Source organism: Rhinolophus ferrumequinum, chromosome 6 (assembly GCF_004115265.2).
Source record: "Rhinolophus ferrumequinum isolate MPI-CBG mRhiFer1 chromosome 6, mRhiFer1_v1.p, whole genome shotgun sequence".
Classification (NCBI taxonomy): Eukaryota; Metazoa; Chordata; class Mammalia; order Chiroptera; family Rhinolophidae; genus Rhinolophus; species Rhinolophus ferrumequinum.
In genome coordinates, this window is record NC_046289.1 from 26,987,170 (window position 1) to 27,008,435 (window position 21,266).

Consider the following 21,266-nt stretch of genomic DNA (forward strand, 5'->3'; position numbering starts at 1 on the left):
CATTATTGGAGGAAATCGTCTCTTAGAGAGGTTAAGGATTTGCCAAAGTTCTAAAGCCAGTAAGTTTCAAGAGGCAGGAATTTAACCCAGATTTATTGATTCTACTATTCCATATGCCTCCTCCCATTATAGTAGCCGTATCTAAGAAGTTGACTGACAACCTTTCTGCTGACTTTTATTTTGTTACATTATACCTTATTCCAGGAAGGATTTGGGGCATTTTAAATGACTCACATAATCTGCAGTGGAAAGTTTTTATAGTTTGCTGTTGATAGAGCTGAGGGCATATCAAGGTGAAAACCTAAAAACAAGAAACCCTATTAAGTCCAAGCATTTAAGCCTCTACAGACCTGTCATGGGCTCTATGTTTAACCCTGAGACTGTTGTTAACAGTTTTCTGATCTGTTCCTTCATCTATTAAATAGATCTGAGACTAAAATGCTGTATCCTTGTGCTGTTTTCTCTTAATTACATGAAGTCTAGCCTCCATGGAAATTACGTTCCAATGGAGACATGGCATTCACATGTAAAAAGTTAAATCTCAGTGCAAAGATGCAGATTAAGGTTATAGACTATGACGAGCATGTATGTAGTGGGAGGGCAAAGGAAGTGTGGAGGGGAGTGTGTTAATCTGCCCTTGTGATGGAAAAATTCAAAGAATGGAGCTGTTGATAAGGGCTAGACTAATCGATTACAAGAAGATAGAACATATGTTTGTTTTATAGACAGGCTTTAGGCTAGTGTCAGGAACAGGGATGGATATGGCCTAAGCAGTAATAGAGAAAAGAAAAGAAGATAAGCACATTCTGAGGTCAGTGATAAACCAGACTAGATAGAAGAAGAGTTAAGGGGGAGGAGGTTGCTGAGAGAGGTAGAGACTGGATTTTGAAACGTTCTCAATGCTACTCTGGAAATTTAACCTTTCCCTAAGGTTCCATCTTGATTCCTTCCCCTTCCTATTCATTGGTTAAGACTCAATTCAAGAGTCACGTCCTCCAGGAATCCTTCCTGACCCAGGCCAGATGTCCTCTTATGAGTGTCAGATACCTCTTACTGAGTGCCTCTCATGTATTGCCATACTAAGCACTTTTGTCTCGTCTACTCCCAACAAGGAACAGATGAAATCATTATTATCCCATTTTACAAATGAGAAAACCTTGATTCTCGTGTCACATAACTCTTTAGGTGGTAGAGTTGAGAACTGGATCCAGGTCTGTCTGTGTGACTTAAAAATCGAGGTTCTCAACCATCAAAGAAATTTTTTTTCTCCTTTTGCTACCAGAGGGCTCTGTGCATATTCCTATCTTAGTGTTTATTTTTATATTTGCTTCCTGACTTGTGTCTCTTCCCTCTATTATGAGCTCTTTTGAGTCAAAGGATATGTATTTCATCTCTTGTTTTCCTAACACCTTGCCTGGTACATGACACAACGTGTTCAGCAAATGTTTATGAAATGACTAGGCATGTTGTTAAGTAAAGAAAACTAGTAACATCCGTTTTCAGCTTTCAAAAAATCATAAACAAGGTTCTCTACTAAATACAATTTAAGAGTGAAAGAATGAGTTTGGACATAATGTGTAATAATGAATAGGAAACTAAAAATACCAGAAACAAGGAAATAGAATAGATGGAAAACCCCAGTGAGAAGAGTATATGGTACAAGTCTCTAAATATTGCTTCAAAGATCAGTCTCATTAAGGTTTTTTTCAAGACAATCCTTAAGAATAACTGTAAAGTGTAAAATATCTAGGAATTACTCTGAAGAAATAGAAAGGCAAGCTGATAGATATTCATCGGTAGAGACATTTTATAAAGCCACGTGACTAGGCAGCAAAGTAGCCAAAGACGATATTTGAATAAATGAAAAATTATTTATTGAGGAAAGAAATTTATACTTAGACTATAACCTGAGAACAAACTGTTGGTTTCAGGAGACTCAAAAATGAAGGGAAGCTTCATAAATACTCATTTAATGTTTACTTTGTGCCTATACTATGATTAGGAATCATGGATACTAGAATAAAAAATGAGAAATGATCCTTATTTTTAAGAATGTTGTAGTCCAATAGGAGGGCAATTATGATATGTGTTAAGTACCTTTAAGAGGCAGAATAGTAAAAGAGCTATGGACCTTTATAAGCTATGTTGTGTTCCTTACAGAGTCAGACTCAGTGGACTATTTCAGGCAAAAAAGACCTAATAAAATACTAAATGCCTTTAGGAACTGTTTGGGAAACAAATTAGATAATGTCATTCTCCCCTTGTACAAAATGAAGGCATATCTTCATGCCTACTACAAGGTATTGTTTACTGTATGTTGGGCAAGAAGCAGCAGAGTAAAAGAAAGTTGAAAAAAAGGGCAACGAAGGGGGTAAAGATTGTAATATGAGACACAAATGAAGAGATTGAAACATTTCAAAAGAAGACATGTATTAGTAGAGACCAGGCATTTACCTTCAGTGCTTGAATAAGGGCTTATTCTGGAATGAAAAAATAAGAATGCCTACCTAGATATTTGAAAGAGAAGTTTAGAAACAATAGTAAGAGCCCTGGTACACATCCTGGCAGGCACTGCCTGAAACATCTTTGGTAGGCCATATTCTTTGTTGCCCTCATCAGATGAAGCACTGAGATGGTGAGGGACTGACCATGGTCATAATACATTTTCTTTTTTATTGTTGCATTGTCTTTCTGTTCCTTTGAGGTGAAATATTTTCCCTCTTTCTGCCTTGGTATATTTGTTAATGTATATTTGTTACTGTCTTTTGGGAGAGGTAACAAATGACAAGTGACATATTTCATGTTTGGACCAGAGATTTTCTCCAGAGAATAAATAGTTTTGGGTGAAAAGATGCCGAGTCAGTTAACCTCTGGAGTCACTCATTTGACTCATTCAGTCATTCTCTCAATCCATACATATTTATTGAGCAATGAATGTAGGGCAAGTTTCTGTGCTAAGCACTGTGGGTACAAAAGAGAATTGAATTTTAATATATTGCAGTGAGCAGCAGAGCCTAGTGATTAAGAGCCAGTATGCCTCAGTGACTAGTGCTGTGACCTTGGGCAAGCTACCTAACTTCTCTATGCCTCATTTTTTTTTAAGCTATAAAATGAGAGTATTAATAGAACCTACTCATAGAGTCGTAAAACTTAAATTGTGTTTTGTTATACAAATACTTTTATTTTGTTGACTGTACCAGGCACTGTTCTAATCATTTTACCAAAAGATAACTCAGTTGATTAAAGTGCTTAGATAGAGGCAGTCTGGTGAAGATGGCAGAGTAGGTAAACACTGCTAAACTCCTCCCATGGCCACATTAAAATTACAACTAAATTATAGAACAATCAACCTGGAGAATCATCTGAAAACTAGCCAAACGGAAGTCTTATAACTAAGGATATAAAGAAGACGCCCCATCGAAACTGGTAGGAGGGGCAGAGATGCAAAAGAGGGTGACCCCACAGCCATGTGTCGGTTGAAAATCAGGGGGGATATCTCAGCTGCAGAGAAGCAATGGATGTAAACTCCATACTGGGCTCCCCAGCCCAGAGCACCAGTACTGGGAAGAAAAGCCCCCACATCATCTGGCTATGAAAATCCACAGGGATTTTGTTTGACCAGGTGATACAGAAGGCTGCTGGAAACCCTGGCATTCTCTTAAAGGGCCCACACACAGACTCGCAGGCACTCATCCTGGGCTGCAGCCAAAGGACAGCAGCTCAGGGGGCAAGAGGGACATACAGGGAGAAACTCAGTTGTGTGGCTGCAGGTCGAGGGCTGGAAGGATAGCTGCTGTTGTCCATGTGTTGAACCTTCCTCCCACACAGCCGGCGGGTGGGTGCCATATTCCTATGCAGAACCCACTCCCCAAACAGCCAAATCTGAGTTTGCATTAGCCTGGTGAATACCACTTGAGCCACCTTGAGTACTCCCTGAGGCCCTGCCCCATCCAGCTCACCCACCACTGGAGGCTCTTTCAATGGTGGGTGACTAGCCTCAGTGTGGCATGTCCTTCTTACTGAATGGCTCCAGGCTTGGCATTGGCACCATATCTGAATCTGAACTAACTGGATGAACGCCACTCATGCCACCCTGATGACTCTCTGAGACTGCACCTCACCCAACTGGAATACTGACGTAGGCTCTTTCAGTGGCTGAGCCTTAAGGGTAGTCAGCAGGCAGCAGCAGGCCTCGGGGTGCCCTGTGCCTTTTGCTGAGTTGCCCCAACCTAGGCACTGGTGGCAACCAGCCCCAGTTCACAGAGTGGCCTCTCCCATGCTCCTTCAGGTCTGGAACAGGAAGCTGCTAACCTCAGATCAGTTTGTAGCTCCTACCAGGTAGCCCCGGGCTGGTCACAGGCAGCAGCTGACCTTGGCCTACAGGGGAGCTCCTCCCAAGAGGCCCCAGAACCAACACGACCGGTGGCTAGGTTCAAACCACAGCAAAACACCCAATGAGCCCCACAAGTGGCACACCCAAAGGTGGTCTCAGCAGGCACCAGAGCCTGCTAGGGTGAATACCACTCTGTAGGGCCAGCCCTGCAAGCAGCTTGTAGGCTGTGGTTGTGGCCAATCCTCACAGCCAGTCACCCTGAGGGTCAGTCCGACACACTGATGTACCAATAGCAATCAAGACTCAACTATAACAGGAGGGCACACACAATCCACACAAGGGACACTCCTGGAGTACCTGGCTCAGGTGATAAAAGAGAGACTACACCATTGCACCCCACAGACACCTACTACACAAGACTATCCTGCCAAGACTGGGAGACATAGCAGATCTACCTGATACATAGAAACAAACAGAGAGGCAGCCAAAATGAGCAGAAAAAGAAATGAAAGAACAGGAGAAAACTCCAGAAAAAGAACTAAACGAAATGGAGGCATGCAATCTACTAGATACAGAGTTCAAAACACTTATTAAAAGGATGGTCAATGAACTTAGAAAGAACTTCAACAACGAGACAGTAAGCATGAAAAAGGACATAGAAACCATAAAAATGAACCAGTCAGAAATGAATAGAATAACTGAAATGAAGGATACCTTAGAAGGAATCAACAGCAGATTACATGAAGCAGAGGTTCGAATCAGTGATTTGGAAAGCAAGGTAGTAGGAAAATACCCAATTGGAACAGCAAAAAAGAAAACCCAAAAAATGAGGCTAGTTTAAGGGACCTTCGGAACATCAACTGTAAAACATTCGGGTCATTGGAGTACCAGAGAGAAGAGAAAGAGCAAGGGATTGAGAACCTATTTGAAGAAATAGTGACTGAAAACTTCCTTAACCTTGCAAATGTACAAGTCCAGAAAGTGCAGAGAGTCCCAAACAAGATGAACCCAAAGTGGCCCACACCAAGACACATCATAATTAAAAGGGTAAAGATTGACGTCAAAGAGCGAATCTTAAAAGTAGCAAGAGAAAGGCAGTGAGTTACCTACAAGGGAGTTCTCAAAAGACTGTCAGCTGATTTCTCAAACTTTGCAGGCCAGAAGGGATTGTTACACAATATTTGAAGTGATGGAAAGCAAGAACCTCAAACCAAGACTGCCCAGCAAGGGTATCATTTAAAATTGAAGGTGAGATAGGGAGCTTCCCAGAGAAGAAAAAGCTAAAGGAGTTCATCACCACCAAACCAGTATTACAAGAAATGTTAAAGGGACTTTCTTAAGAATTGGGGGCATGGGGGGGAATAAATATGAATAATAAAATGGCAATAACTACATACCTATCAATACCATTTTTAATGGATTAAATGCTCCAATCAAAAGACATAGGGTAGTGCAATGGATAAGAAAACAAGACCCATATATATGATGTCTACTTCACATCGAAAGTAGACCCATTTTAGATATAAAGATAAACACAGACTGAAAGTAAAGGGATGGAAAAAGATATTTCATGCAAATGGAAATGGAAATGAAAAAAAAGTTGGGGTAGCAATACATATATCACAAAATAGACTTTAAAACAGAAGTTATAATAAAAGACAAGGACATTTCATAATGATAAAGTGATCACTCTAACAACAGGATATAATCCTTGTAAACATTCATACACCCAACATAAGAACACCTAAATATATAAAAGAAATACTGATGGACATAAAGGGAGGGATCAACAGTAATACAGGTATAGTAGGGGACATTAGCAACCCATTGACAACAATGGATATATCGTCCAGACAGAAAATCAACAAGGAAACAGTGACCTTAAATGACACATTAGACCAGATGTATTTAATTGATCTTTTTAGAGCATTTCACCCCAAAGTAATAGAATGTATGTTCAAGTGCATGTGGAACATTTTCCAGGATAGACCACATGTTAGGCCACAAAACAGGTCTCAATAAATTTAAGAAGTTTGAAGCCATATCAAGCCTGTTCTCTGACCACAATGATATGAAACTAGAAATCAGTTACAAGAGAAATGAAAAACATGACAAATGGGGGCTAAGTAACATACTACTAAACAGTGAATGGGTTAATGAAATCAAGGGAGGAATCAAAAGATACCTTGAGACAAATGAAAATGGAAACACAATGAGTCAAAATCTATGAAACAGTAAAAGCAGCCCTATGAGGGAAATACATAGCAATACAGGCCTACCTCAAGAAACAAGAAAAATCTCAAATGTACAATCTAACCTTACACCTAAAAAAAAAAAAAAAAAGAACTAGAAAAAGAACAACAAAGAAAATCCAAAGTGAGGAGAAGGAAGGAATTAATAAAGATCAGAATGGAAATAAATGAAATAGAGTAAAAAAAAAAATACAAAAATCAATGAAACCAAGAGAGTTGGTTCTTTGAAAAGATAAACAAAATTGATAAACCTTTAACCAGACTCATCAAGAAAAAAAGAGAGAGTACCCAAATAAATAAAATCAGAAACGAAAGAGAAGAGACAACTGACACCACAGAAGTACAAAGGATTATAAGAAAATACTACAAACAGTTATATGACAACAAATTGGACAATCTGGAAGAAATCAATAAATTCCTAGAAACATACAATCTTCCAAGACTGAATCAAGAAGAAATAGGAAATCTGAACAGACCTATTAACTACTAACAAAATCAAATCGGTGATCAAAAAAGTTCCAACAAACAAAAATCTGGACTGAATGGCGTCATAGGTGAATTTTACCAAACATTCAAAGAAAAATTAACACCTGTCTTTCTCAAACTATTCCAAAAAATTCAAGAGGAGGGATGGCTCCCAACCTCATTTTACAAGGCCACCATTATTACCCTGATTCCAAAACCAGATTTCTGACAAGGGTGGGGGAAAGGACAATCTTTTGAACAAACGGTGTTGGGAAAACTGGATATCCACATGCAAAAGAATGAAGTTGGATCCTTGCCCTGCATCATAGACAGAAGTTAAAAATGCATCCAATACCTAAACGTAAGAGCTAAAACTGTAAAACTCTTAGAAGAAAAGATGGAAAATTTTTTCATGACACTGGATTTGGTAATGATTTCTTAGATATGACACCAAATGCACATGCCACAAAAGAAAATTAAGTTGGGTTTTAGCAAAATTAAATGTTTTGTGCATCAAAAGCTACTATAAAGAGACTTAAAGATAATCCACAGCATGGGAGAATATATTTGCAAATCATTTATCTGATAATGGACTACTATACAGAATGTATAAAGAACGTTTACAACTCAACAACTACAAAGCCAATTTAAAAATAAGCAATGGACTTGAATATAAATTTCTCCAAAGAAGGTATTCAAATAGTCAGTAAGCTCATGAAAAGATGAGTTCAATATCACAAGCCTTAGGGAAATGCAAATCAAAACCACAGTGAGATACCACTTCACATCCATTAGAATAAGTACGCGTATTATCCAAAAAAATCCAAAAGACAAAAGGTAAAAATAAATGTGAGGATGTGGAGAAATTGGAACCCTGGACATTGCTTGTTGGAATGTAAAATGGTGCACCTGCTGTGGAAAACAGTTCCTCAACAGTGTGTGCAGTTCCTTAAATTGTTAGATAGAGTTACCGTATGATCCAGCAATTCAATTCTGAGACACTTACCCCACAGACTTGAAAGCAGGAACTCAAGCAGTTACTTGTACACCAATGTTATAGCAGCATTATTCACAATAGCCAAAATGGAAACAATCAGATGTGCACTGACAGATGACTAGATAAATAAAATGTGGTATATACTTACAATGGAATATTATTCAGCCTTTAAAAGGAATGAAATAATTCTGATACATTACAACAAGGGTGAACCTGGAAGACATTATGCAAAGTGAAATAAGCAAGATACAAAAGAACCAATATTGTATGATTCCACTTATATGAGGTACATAGAGCAGACAAACTCATAGAAACAGAAAGTGTAACAGAGGTTACTAGGGGCTGGGGCAAGGAGGAGTGAGGAGTTATTCTTTAATGGGTACAGAATTTTTGTTTGGTATGATAAAGGTTCTGAATATGTGTAGTGGTGATGATTGCGCAACATTATGAATGTGCTTAATGCCACTGAATTAATGTCACATACTTAAAAATGATTAAAATGTTAAATTTTATGTTACATATGTTTTACCGCTAAACAAATTGAGTGTGTGTCCAATACAGTTTGATTTTTATGTTATGTATGTTTATTTTATCACAAAATAATTAAATAAATAGTGGATTGTGTGTCCAGTAGAGTTGGATTGCTGTCTAGGGGAAATTAGTAAGATTATCTTGGGACAGAAAAAGCCTGCAAGTAGGTAGGGGGAAAACAAGGTGTCTGTCGATCTGGTGTTTGTAACTCAACAAGTAGCTATCATCATTGATGTTAATTGACTGTTTTGTTTCATTTATGTCCAGAATTATTTCCAGAATAACAGATTGTTGAACGCTGGTCTTTTATTTTATAACTTTTAGACTTAATAAACAAAAATCTGAATGAAATGAAGGGTTGTTCCTTCTCTGGCCTGAAAGTAAGCACTAGGGACCCTGACTAAGGTGACAGAATGACCCAATTCTTCCTTTGGAATAGATTACCTACCCTTAGGGGCTGTTTTACAGCCATTATCCCAACATTACTTATTCAGAGCCAGCCCAAAGACAAATGGACACCCACGATACCCAGCAGTGCTTTGCAGACTTTTTTTCCTCAATCAGTTAGTTGTTCATGTTTTTTACAAAGACATGGTATAGCAAAGTGGTTTAAAACTCACACTTTGGAATCAAACATCCTGACCTAGTGTCTTGGCTTTGCGCGAAGAGCTAACTGTGACCTAATCTCTTTATGCCTCACCTTTTAAATTCATCCCTAAAATATGAGCAATAATCACTTCATATGTTTGTTGAGAAGATTAAATGAGATATTGATGTCAAGTACATAGCATAGTACCTGGTACATATTTAATGCTGAGATAATGATGTCAAGTACATAGCATAGTACCTGGTACATATTTAATGCTGAGATAATGATGTCAAGTACATAGCATAGTACCTGGTACATATTTAATGCTCGGTAAATCTTAGGTGTTTCTACTGCTCTTATTCATAAACAAGCCCGAGGTCCAGGCCTGGAGACAGGATGAGTCCACAAGAAGGCATTTCTTGTTTAAACATTCCAAAGCTCTTAAACTAGGCTCACTTTCTTTCTTTCCCAGTACTACGGAGAAGGAGGTGTCATCTTTACTTTTCGTGTATTTAGACTTCTCTTCTAAATTAGAAACTAAGCAACCCATTTCAATCTTTCCACTATAAACCAAGTTAATTTTAGACTAATAAAGAATAAAAAGTATTTATATGAGCAAAAGAAGCTGCAACTCGGGATACATAGGTGGCAACCTAAATTGTGCTCGGGGAGAACAAAGAAAGGCAGAGTTCATAAGGGCAAAAACCACAAAATGTAATTCTTTCATGCAAATGAAGGATTATAGGCTAGGTTAGTTCCAGTATGCAAACAAGGGAGGCAAAAACTACCAAAAAGAGGTAAAGTCCCTATGTGTCCATGTGGCAGTTGTTGCAGGATGTTTATGACTTAGCCTTGAGCTGAGTTTAGCAACAGCTTTAGCGCTTCATAGCAGATCTGAGAACTGAGGCACAGGATGCACATAGGCTGCAGAGGCCCCACTTTCTTAACTGCCGACTCCATTTTTTGGGTCCCCTGATATTAGTGACTGTTTTAGATATTTTGGTTCACACCACATTTTAAAATTTATTTTTTAAAAAGCCTGTTGAATCCAGGTCTTTTTCTTTGTCCTCTCTCCTCAATCCCTTTTAGATTATAGATGCTGAGGAATGAATTACATTCTTTCGCTCTGTAACACATTGTCATCATCAGGACATGCCAAGTCCCTTTCTGGTTTTATTTTTACCCTTCATTCCTCATCCTGTATCCTACCCCCATAGTTACCCATTCTAATGTGTCTTTACATGTCCTTAAATATGCATGCATTTTTGTAAATAGGTAATATTGTTTTGTGTGTCTGGGTTTTAATTTATAAGAAGATACCGTGCAATTAATATCAATGTTACATTTTAAAACTTTATTTTACACATGATTTTTCAGTGCTTCTAACTTTCAACTATGTTTTATTTATCCCCCAAAGAATGGATGCCTGAATTACCATTATATCCACACTATGACAAAATGTACTGCAGTTAACATTTTTACATTACCGTTTATAAATAGGATAATCACATTGGTCCAAACTGAGATGCTTTTGAAATTGAAAAGGAATATTTTGATTACACAGGGACAACAAGGGTATATCAAGACTCCCAGACAAACCAGGATATGTGGTCCAACCTGTTCATGGAATGTCCTAGAGCACAACCCATAATTAGCGGATATGTACTGGGATAGCCCTTCTGCTTCTGGTTGTTTCCATCCGACATCTGTTGCAGCTGATGGTGCATGTGCTTGACTGATTGCTGCTTATTTTAAATACCACACTTGCTAGAAACTACTCATGAGGGTGGATGTCTGGGTCACAGTTTATAGACATACTTAAGTTCAATAAATTTGAAGTCCGGTTCAGTCTTGTCCTATTAATAGATGGACAGACTTTTTAATCTCTCTGTCTTCCTATATTTCAGGACTTTTCACACTTACACTGTGTAGTTATCCTTTTCCCATCAAACTGTCTGGTTTGCGGCTGTAGTAGGTACTACTAGTTTATTGGCAACGACTCGTAGTGCAGCTACTCAATAATAGCAACCACCATGTAGTTTATACAAATTTTTTCAGATTTTATGTAATTGGACCCTAACAATTACCTTCTGGGGTAGAGTGGGCAGCATTTGTAACCCTTATGTTACAGAAAAGGAAGCTGAGGATCAGAGGTACACTGACTTGTTTTAGTCCACATATCTCGTAAATTATGACCAGATCTTCTGACTTCAGCGTGCTTCGGCAAAATTCGAAAGGGACAGGGAAAAGGGTAAATTTTTGTTCATGGTTAAAGCAGGGGATGTCCTGTTTAGCTTTATGCCTTTCTCAGATCATAACACAGTCCCTGACACATAGTAAATGATCAGTAATTTTTAAATGAACGAATGAACTGGGGATTATGTAGGTAACCGTAGGGCCCAGGTTTGAGTTGGTAATGCTGCTCACTCAGTGCCTTGGTGATTACTGTTTATTACAGCAATGCTTTGAATCATAAGTGAGTTCGGTTCTATAAATGTTCTGGCTGAAGAAAGAGATTTCACGTCAGTCCAGGTGTTCCTATGTTACGTGGTGTGGGTCATTTACATCTGAAGTAGCAATAGGTTATAAAAATGCCTATGTAATGTGATTTCTCAGGGAAGTAGAGTGCATTTGCTTCTAGAAAATTTCAATAAGATTTGTTCTACTCTTCTTTTTTAGACACTGTTCTGTAGGTTTAAATAACCAGTAGCAAAATCTTTCCTCTTTTAACTAATATATTACATTCAACTGCTGAACACATGCTTCCTACCCAAGATCCCAGGGGCAGCTGTAGTGTTTGGTGAGGATGTTGGATTTCATTGAAAGATTTTCTCCAAATAGTTCATTCCAGTATTGAAAGAGGCTGGTTGGCCTCAGCCACTTTGCTCAAACCTGTCACACTTTTGAAGTCATTTCAGAAGCTTCCATAATCAGGCTCCATCTAGCTTTCCATCTTATCTCAAATAACTACCCACCATCCCCTTTCCAAAACCTCCCACCCACTATAATACAAATTAAGTGTTCTAAGAGAAACTATTTAGTAACTTAAATTTTTCATACCCTACTCTACCATACAGTGCACAATGTATGCTATTTAAGTTAAATGTCTCCTGCTGCTTCTCTCTTTAGCCATGAGTTTCCTTAAAACACAGATTGCTTTGCTAGTGCTTGTATTAATACTATGAGCTTTTCGTGTAAGCTTTCAGCCCACTAATGGGGAGAACTTTTAGAAAGTCCAAATGTCTCTGTAAGTATGTTTTCTATTGAAACCAGTATTAGTCTAGTGATTATGGCTGTTCCTTCCAGTTGTGCTACCAGATTTTTGTTTTTTAATTGTTTTGAAGCTGTCTTTTTTTCTCTGCACTGTGGCTCTGAATTCTACGGTAACTGACATAAAGAAAACCCTAGAGAAGTTCCTTTTTTCCCCCTTTCTTTTTAATGCATAGGTAAAATCTCTTTATAACAATGGTTTTAGTGACGTGAAATTCTTCCCACAACTTAGTTGTTGGTCCATGGAAATAGTACTTTGGTAGTCAGTTTTCTTTTTTAATTTAATTTTATTATGGTAAGAACACCTAAACGATATTTACTCTCTTAACAGATTTTAAGTGAACAGTACACTTTCTTATCTATAGGCACAATGTCGTACATCAGATCCCTAGAACTTAACTAATCTTGTATAACTGAAATTTTATGCCCACTTAAAATAGTCACTCCTAGAGGAGAAAAATAGAATGGTAGTTGCCAGGAGCTAGGGAGAAGAGGAAATGGGGAGTTGCTAATCATTGAACAGTCAGTTTTCTACCATAAGTAAAATTTGGCAATCACTGTACCCAAGTATGTGGTTGTTTGCACTTGAGGTAGAAAAGTAAGGAAGATTGAATTTGGTGATTTAGTCCTACTATGAAGCATCAGTTAGTTACCCTTTCCATTTCCCAGGTTTCCTGCCAACACCTACACTACTGCCCCCTCAACTCAAATTAGAAAAAATAAATGAAACTCGCACGACCATTTCTTCCAAAACACCACATACACAAATTCTCCCAAAGGTTTGGAGAAGTGTGGAGGGGAAGGTTTGGTTAGGAATCTCTCGCCCACTAAATTAGGAATGGTACATTTGCCAATTACTTAAAAGCATGGCTTCTTCTCATGAACACAGCTAACCCTCTTACCTGAATAACAGGCAAGAACTATTGGGTCCCTTAATGGCACCAACAGAATCAGAATCAAATGTGAGCAGAAGCACACCTGACAGGAATCACTGTTCTTTCACTGAGTCAGTATAGCTGTTTCTTGTTACACTCGACAAACCATGATGATCACTGTGTTTGTATTTCTAGTTCTACCTGGTCTGAGAGGGCATCTCTAGGTGCTCTTGACCTCTGTTGGCGATAGTACTCACTGACCTTGCCATGACTGTTCACCAGCTGCATCACAGACTGACTCACTAGTCTCCCCTCTCCACCAGGCCTTTCCTCTCTCTTCCTCCTCCTCTGCTCAGATCCCTTTCTTTCTCTTCACCCCGTCTCCTTCACACCTCCTCCCCGATTTTCTCAGGGCTGGGCTTCAACATCGTCGGTGGGACAGACCAGCAGGATGTCTCCAATGACAGTGGCATCTACGTCAGTCGCATCAAAGAGAACGGAGCTGCGGCCCTGGATGGGCGGCTCCAGGAGGGTGATAAGATCCTCTCGGTGAGAACTGGCTTCGGCCTCCCACACTGTCCCTTGCTCCCTAGACCCTCGTTCCTACTCCTCGCCCTTCCTTGGGAAGATTCCTGCCTGCCTTTTTGGTTCTGGAAATTACAAATTCTAGAATTCAGCGGGAGGGACCTTGATCATTCACCTTTTCCATCCCTCCCGTAGAGTATGGAGGATACTACCTCACTTGATAGACAAAGCAAATTAAGTCCAGAATGTGAAGCTACTTACCCAAGTTCAAAACCATGAAACAGGGAAGGCTGAGGGACTGGTAGGTCAGGGGAGGCACTTAAAATCCACAATTTTTGTCATTCTTCTGTTAACACTTTTATCACCTCCTTTTTGTCGATGAAAACACTAATATGTCTTCCTTTACTCCAAAAGTGGCAAAAAAAGGAAGGTAGGAATTAAGTTTTCTCTTTAGACTTAGAGCCCTTTTTTACCCATTATTAAGATAAAAATTGGAATGCAGTCTGTCCACTGTGCTCCCATGTCACACTGCTAATGTACCTAGTAATACCCTTACTACACGGTAAGCATTCATTTTATTTTCTGGAAGTTCCTCAAGGGCAAAAACCAGATCGTTTTCTAACCTTTCACATTCTAGCACAGTGCTCACTATATATTTAACAAATTGACAAGTTAGTCGTTCAGGGAAGCTCAGCAAGCTTGGCTGATCCACTTTAGTCCTTCTCACTGACCATTTTGCCTCTTTTCAGTCCAGTAAGCTTCTAGACCCCTATTAATCTGTTGACATAGAGGCAGTGATAATCTACCTTTTATTTCTAAGGATATGTAGAAGTTAAAAAGCAGATTATTTCCTATAGCTCCCAGGAGAAAGACATTCTAAAAACATGAAATCATCCTGAGTGGTACGTTAAGGAAAACTTGAGAATGGGTTGTTAAAATAAGATATGGCGTGTAGTTAGAAACTATGCAGCCTAATATTTTGACATAAGAGGGACTTGAAAAGTATAGGGGTTAAGATGAGAGCCATATTCAAACAGCTTTGGTTAAAGGTAGATTACGGGAAAATGAGAATGGTTAGAAGTTTTTGTGCACTGTATGCTAAGCAATGTGCTGAGAACTTTAAACTTATTTAATATTGTAGTAACTGTAAGGTGGGTACAATTATTGTGCTTATTTTACAGCAAAGGAAGCTGAGGCTTGGTAAGGTCAAGCAGCTTGCCAAAGTCACATAAGCTGTAAGTGGCAGAGGACTAAAAACTTTGGTCTGTCTGAATTTGGAACCTGTACTCTTAACATACTATACTGCCTCCTAAAAAGTAAATGAGGAGCTAGGATTAGTTATCCTAAACAGAAAGTTGCATGGTGAATTAATAGTAGATTTTATGTAGGTTTTATATAAAAACTGAAATTAGTATTTCTATGAAGGGTAGAATTAGACAGAAAAGGACACAAACCTCAATGCAAGAGAATTTATTAGCCATAAGCTGAGATGAGGAGCCTTTCTTCATTGCCTCCTAGAGAAAGAAATTATTGGAAGGTTACTCAAGTTTTCAAAAAGGGTAGGAGATAAATGTCAATGAAGAGAAAAGTAGATGTGTAAAAACACTCAGCTCACTTGACCTTAAAATTTATAGCAAAGAGGATTTCACTTTATCAAAATACAAGAAATATTACAAAGACCTATACAAGATATTAAATATTACAAATACATATACAACACATTACAAAGAGTGATTCGAGTTTATGTTCTGGCCAATTAAGGAAAAGACGTGTGAAAGAAGAGGAGAAAATGCAAGGCAGATATATATAGAAAAAAAAAACAAAGAGAAAAAGTTGGAGCATCTCTTGTATAGAAGAGAAAAAGCTCAGCATATCCTCTCCATTCTATCTAGGACTACATTCATTGACTCCAGTTTCCCTTTCAAGAGTTTGCTCCAAAATTCTTTCTAGATCTCATTCCTTAAGAAATAGTGCCTCTCCACGGGGTTTGAAAATTAATCTGGGGAACGTAATTTGGTGGTTACCAGAGCGTAAGGGGGTTGGGGGGTGGGGGATGAGGGTGAGGGGGATCGGGTGTATGGTGATGGAAGGGGAGCTGACTCTGGGTGGTGAACACACGGTGTGATTTATGGATGATGTGATACAGAATTGCACAACTGAAATCTATGTGATTCTGCTAACAATTGTCACCCCAATAAATTAAAAATAAATTTAAAAAAAAAAAAAAAAGAGAAAAACGAAAAACACTTTCCTCAGTGTTCAGGTCTCCTGGATGGCCATCTCCCTGTTAAAATGAGCTCTTGGTAAAGAAAATAAAATTGCCTTGTAGTTAAAAAAAAAAAAAAAAAAAAAGAAATAGTGCCTCTGTTGCCTCACTCACCATCTTATTCCCTCTCTACCCTTAAGTGAACTTGTTAGGCATTAAGCAGTAAATGGTTACGTCCATGCTTTAGCTTACTTTATCCCTTTTATGTACTTAAGTATTCATTTATTATTGGCTTTGGAGTCTCTGTAAAATGATACCAAAGTATTGATTAGCCTATATTCCCATTTATTCTTTATGGGCTTTCCTATTCTCCTCACATGGATAATTTTTCCATGTTCTAAAATATGCCCCAACTCTTTCTTTTAACTTTTGCTACATAATCAAACTAAGAATATGTCCCTTCCTTAGCATAGACCCATTTTGGATAACTAATAGAAGTATCACTAAGTGATCTAGATTTCCTGGGAGTTGTTACTATTAATGTAATCTTCCCATTTTTCCCAAAATACCCATGTTTTGTCTTAATTTCTAGTTCTAAAATTAAATAACTCCATGATTTATTATGCAGTTTTCCCTTTCTCATCAAAAGTGAAATTTAATTTTTTGTAATCATGGTGGATGATTTAAACTAAAAAAGAAAAGAAATTTCTTTAATGAATGGAAATGACATTTAAGGCCCTGTTATATCTGATAAGCATGAAACAAAAACAGATATTACCAATAGCAGAACAGACCTGAAGTTGAGATGAGGGCTGGAGATTCCTCACCCAAAGTTCATTTTTTGTGTGTGATGGTGAAGATGGTTCAACATTTGTATAGATTATCAGAGAACCTGGGGAAATTTTATTTTGGTGGGGGAAAAACTAAACTGTCTAGTTTTCTCATCTCTCCCACATGTCTGCCTAAATGAAGGGAGGTGGATAGTCAAGAATAATCCATCCTCGGTCACTATACATTTTTATGAAGCTCAGGGTGATGGGAGCTGGTTATTATGCAGCACAGATGAACGTTCCATTTTGACCAAACCCCTTACATAACAAAAGTGGCACAGATTGGGCTGTTACTCAGCTGCATTTAATATTCTCTTCAAATACAATTAGTAACTTGGTGAATGAAAGACTTGAGTAGTCATCAACATTTATCAACTATTGTACTTGATGGCCTGCAGAGCACTGTGCCAGGTGCTATGGAAAATTAACTCTGCCCTTAGCTGAGATATCAATGGGCAAAACCCTCATCCAATCAGCTGCAGAGACATTGAAATATACCGACCCCTTTAGACAGTGTACCTCTAAGGAGGAGCCTTTGTCTTCTCATCTCCGTATTCCCAGCACAAAGGCCTGTAGCTGGCAGAGTAAGCATCTAGTAAATTAGTTGCTCTGTGAATGAATTATAGGATAACTGACTTTTTTGGTTGGGCCTGATTAATTGGAACTGGATAATTTTATTTCATCTTTCAACTTTGATGAAAAAAGATACCCCTCCCCCCCAAAAAAAAATTCCAGTTCATTTCAGCATCTTGGTTAAAAATGAAAATATCCAGAATGTAATCTGATCAGTGCTTATTAAATTGAACCCATTCTTTCTCTACATCTTACACGTCTGCATTTATATTATCCTATAGTTAGAGCTCTTGCAACGCTATTATCAGCCTGAGATAATGTTAGATTATCCTGAGGCAATTCAAAATTAGTAATCATCAAAAAAACGAATTTAAACTTCGTTTACTCATTTCTTAAGGCAGGAAATAGGAAATTCATTTTTAAAGACTGCTAACAACCATAGTTAAGGCAAAAAAATTGTATGTTTCCCCATCAGTTAACTAGAACACAACCATCCCAATTCTCTGAACATTTAGTCAGCAAAATTGTCTAACATACGGCAAATTTGCCATATCTCAGGTTCAATAAAACTTACTATGCCATAAGTTAAGAAAGCTGAAGTAGTAAGTTTAATAGTGTTCTAAGATTTCTAAGTTTAGCAGCTGAAAATGAGGTCTAAGGACCATCTGGCCATTACCTGGGAGCTTGTTAGAAATGCCGAGTCTCAGGAACCTTCCCTGACCTGCATTATAGCAGGATCCCTGGGTAAGTGTGAATAAAGTGAGAGAAGCACTGCAGTAGACAAGTGTCTTTCAAACCTTTTAAATTGTGGCCTGTAATAAGAAATACATGTGTACACACACACAACACACACACACTTGAAACAGTTTAACAAAATAATACTTATTTCTTCTATATGTGATGCTTTCTGACATGTTTTGTTTTCTTCTCATTTCACTTTAAAAAAATTCAATATTGGTCTTGACCCACTGGATTGACGTCACTATCTTTTGTAATGGGTCACCAGACCCATATCTGAAAAATCACTACTCCAGTAAATGGAAAATCATTGATGAAATCTGTGGGTGCACAGAATATGTATTAAATAGGGTAAGTAGGCTGGATATGGAGACCAGGTAGAAGACTGTTTCAGGCAGTTTAGGTTAGAGCTAACTCAAACTTCAGAATCACCTGGACTGTTTGTTAAAACATAGATTGCTAGGATGGGGCCTATTAATTTTCACTTTTAACAAGTTCCCAGGTTAATGCTAATGCTGGTGATTTGAGGCCACACTTTGAGACCCTCTGGTCTATGTTAGTAAAAAGATGGTGATAAAGAGTGGATTCCACATAAATTTAGGGGTGAAGGCTACAGAACTTGGTGGTTAGTCAATATGAACTGAATGTGTAAAAATGCTTAGAGGAGGTAAATGTTGGAGAGCAAATTTGGCTTTGGAGGAGAGATGACATTGTAAAGAGAGAAAGAATCATGATTTGTTTTATAGGGCTGGTTTAAGAGGCAAAGTGAGAAATGTTTCTTTAAAAAAGAAATTCCCTTTGCATTTCTAAAAGGCCTCTTGTTTGGGTTGTATTTTTTTTTTTTTTTTTAAAAAGCAATTAGAGTAACAGTCCTCTTATATTAGAATACCTTTCGGCTTAACTGGGAGGGTTGAAAGGCATAATTGGCATAATTTGCCTGTGTCCTGTATAGCATCTTCTTTTTTTCTTACCTGATGTCACCAATGTCTTTCTTCCCTGTTAGCAGAAGGAGGCTCAGGTGAGGACCAAGATTACACACTAGTCATTGGCAGGTGAAGCTGCCAATGGAGTACAGGTCTTTCAGCTCTGTGTAATACTGAGCATATGTCCGTCAGGCTTTGTGTAGTTAAGGTTGTTGCATGGTGTACTCTGCAACCAAACCTCAGGAAATCATGGGACATTTATTATACTCACGTCTTGTTCAAAGCACTATTCAGGTATTATAGGGGTCATAATGATGACTTGAGATACAACCCCTCCAAGTTATTTACAGTAGAATGTAAAGTGGTATGGTGTCAGGCAGAGTTCAGCTTGAGCTTTAAGATGGTTACGTAGCATGGAGATTCAAAGAAGCAAATCAGTCACATCCAGTGGAGTTTTCTAGAAAGGCCTTGTCAGTGAAGTGGCAGTTAACTAAATTGCTTTTTTTATTTTAATGCTACTTCAATATATACAAATGAGTAAAAATGTTAACATATAAACACTTTATATTTTTATACAACTCTAAAAATTTTAAATGTTACATTATATACAAATTAAACTGCAAAATCAGTAAAAATTTAATTTACAGCATTAAAGTGTTGGATAGTGGTATGTTACCAAAATAAAATCCTAGCTTACAATGAAAATTTCTATAATTTAGTGTTTGAAAGTGAAGGTTTTGGGGCTGGATGGCTTGAGTTTGAATCTTGGCTTTGCTGCTTCCATTCTGTATGCCCATGCACAAGTTGCATAGCCTCTCTAGTTTTATCACTTATAAACTGGGGGCTCCTAACTTCTATGACTGTTGTGAAGACTAAATAAGTTAGTGCATATAAAGTGAGTATCAGCTGCAGACGTAATAAATACGCAGTGATTGCTGGCAATTACTACTGACTACTATGGCAAAGATTATTTTGAACTCAGTATTCCTGCCATTGAATGTCCTATTAGTGACTCAGTTCTCCCACTTGCATTCACATTACTTTGAAACTTGGCTCTGATATTGAGCTATGACATTTTGGCATCCATGGACATGACGGCATCATTAACTTATTTGTCTGAGAGAAAATAAGTACCTATTTCTCTACAATGAGAAATACAGTTATCACATGGGCTAGGTTAGTTAAGTGAGTATTCTTACTACAATCAGCAATCTCATGCCTCGCCTCTTCTCCAGGAATTAACTAGAAAATTGAGTCATTGAGAATGACTCAGTTGAGAGATCCTAGATTTCTTTCCCTGTGGCATATCTATCAAAACAACAACAACAACAACAAAAACAAAACAAAAAAAACCCCATCCTATTTAAGATCAACCTTGGAAGATAAATACAATTTTTTAAAAGGAAAGTGTATTCAGGTGGCGGATACAGCTTAAGCACAAGTATGAAAATAAGAATATATGTTTTTTATATCACAGGGTCAGTGAGTTATGTGATTTAGCTAGAGCATAGGATATATGAAAGGAAATAATGAAAGATTAAATTGGGAAGGTAGGTTTGAGTCATTTCCTAGAGGACTTTGCATACCAGAATGAGAAATGAGGCATGCACTCTTTCTTCCCCTGCTCCTACTTTTGTTTTTGTTTTTGAGCCATAAAGTGGTATAAACAGAATTATACTTGGGGAAGATTGATCTGGAAACATAGTGTTGAATAGGTTAGAATGGGGGAATTACAGTAGTTCAGCTAAAAGTATCCAAAGCCTAAAGGGAGAGGTAATAGAAGGAACATAGCATCTGAGGACAGTCATTATGTTAGACTACAGGGTTTGGCAATATATTGTATGTGAACATTGACAGAGTGGAAAGAGTTTTAAAATATTATCAAAATTTTAGTTTGAAGGAATGATAGTGGCAATAAGAAGGAAGTTGGAATAGTCTGGTTTTGTGGGAAGAAATAAAGAGGCTTTGGACATGTTGAATCGGGGTTTAGCAGAATATCCAAATACAGGCACCCAGGAGGATGGCAAATCCAGAAGTAGAAGTAGGGATAAAAATTTGAGAGTTGTCTTGCAGATTACAGTTGAAATTGTGAAAAATCACCGTGGAAGAAAAGATAAAGAGAACAAAGAACAACTAACATTGAGGAATATTTACTTAAG

General features: G+C 37.9%; 1 protein-coding gene across 1 annotated transcript in view; it reads left to right on the forward strand.

Annotated features, from left to right (window-relative positions):
* Positions 1-21,266, forward strand: part of SYNJ2BP (synaptojanin 2 binding protein) — a 28,717-nt gene that overhangs the window by 3,703 nt on the left and 3,748 nt on the right. The window contains exon 2 of the mRNA XM_033107563.1: positions 13,725-13,861. Within this exon, the coding sequence (XP_032963454.1) occupies positions 13,725-13,861 (137 nt within the window). The remainder of the gene's footprint in view (positions 1-13,724; positions 13,862-21,266) is intronic.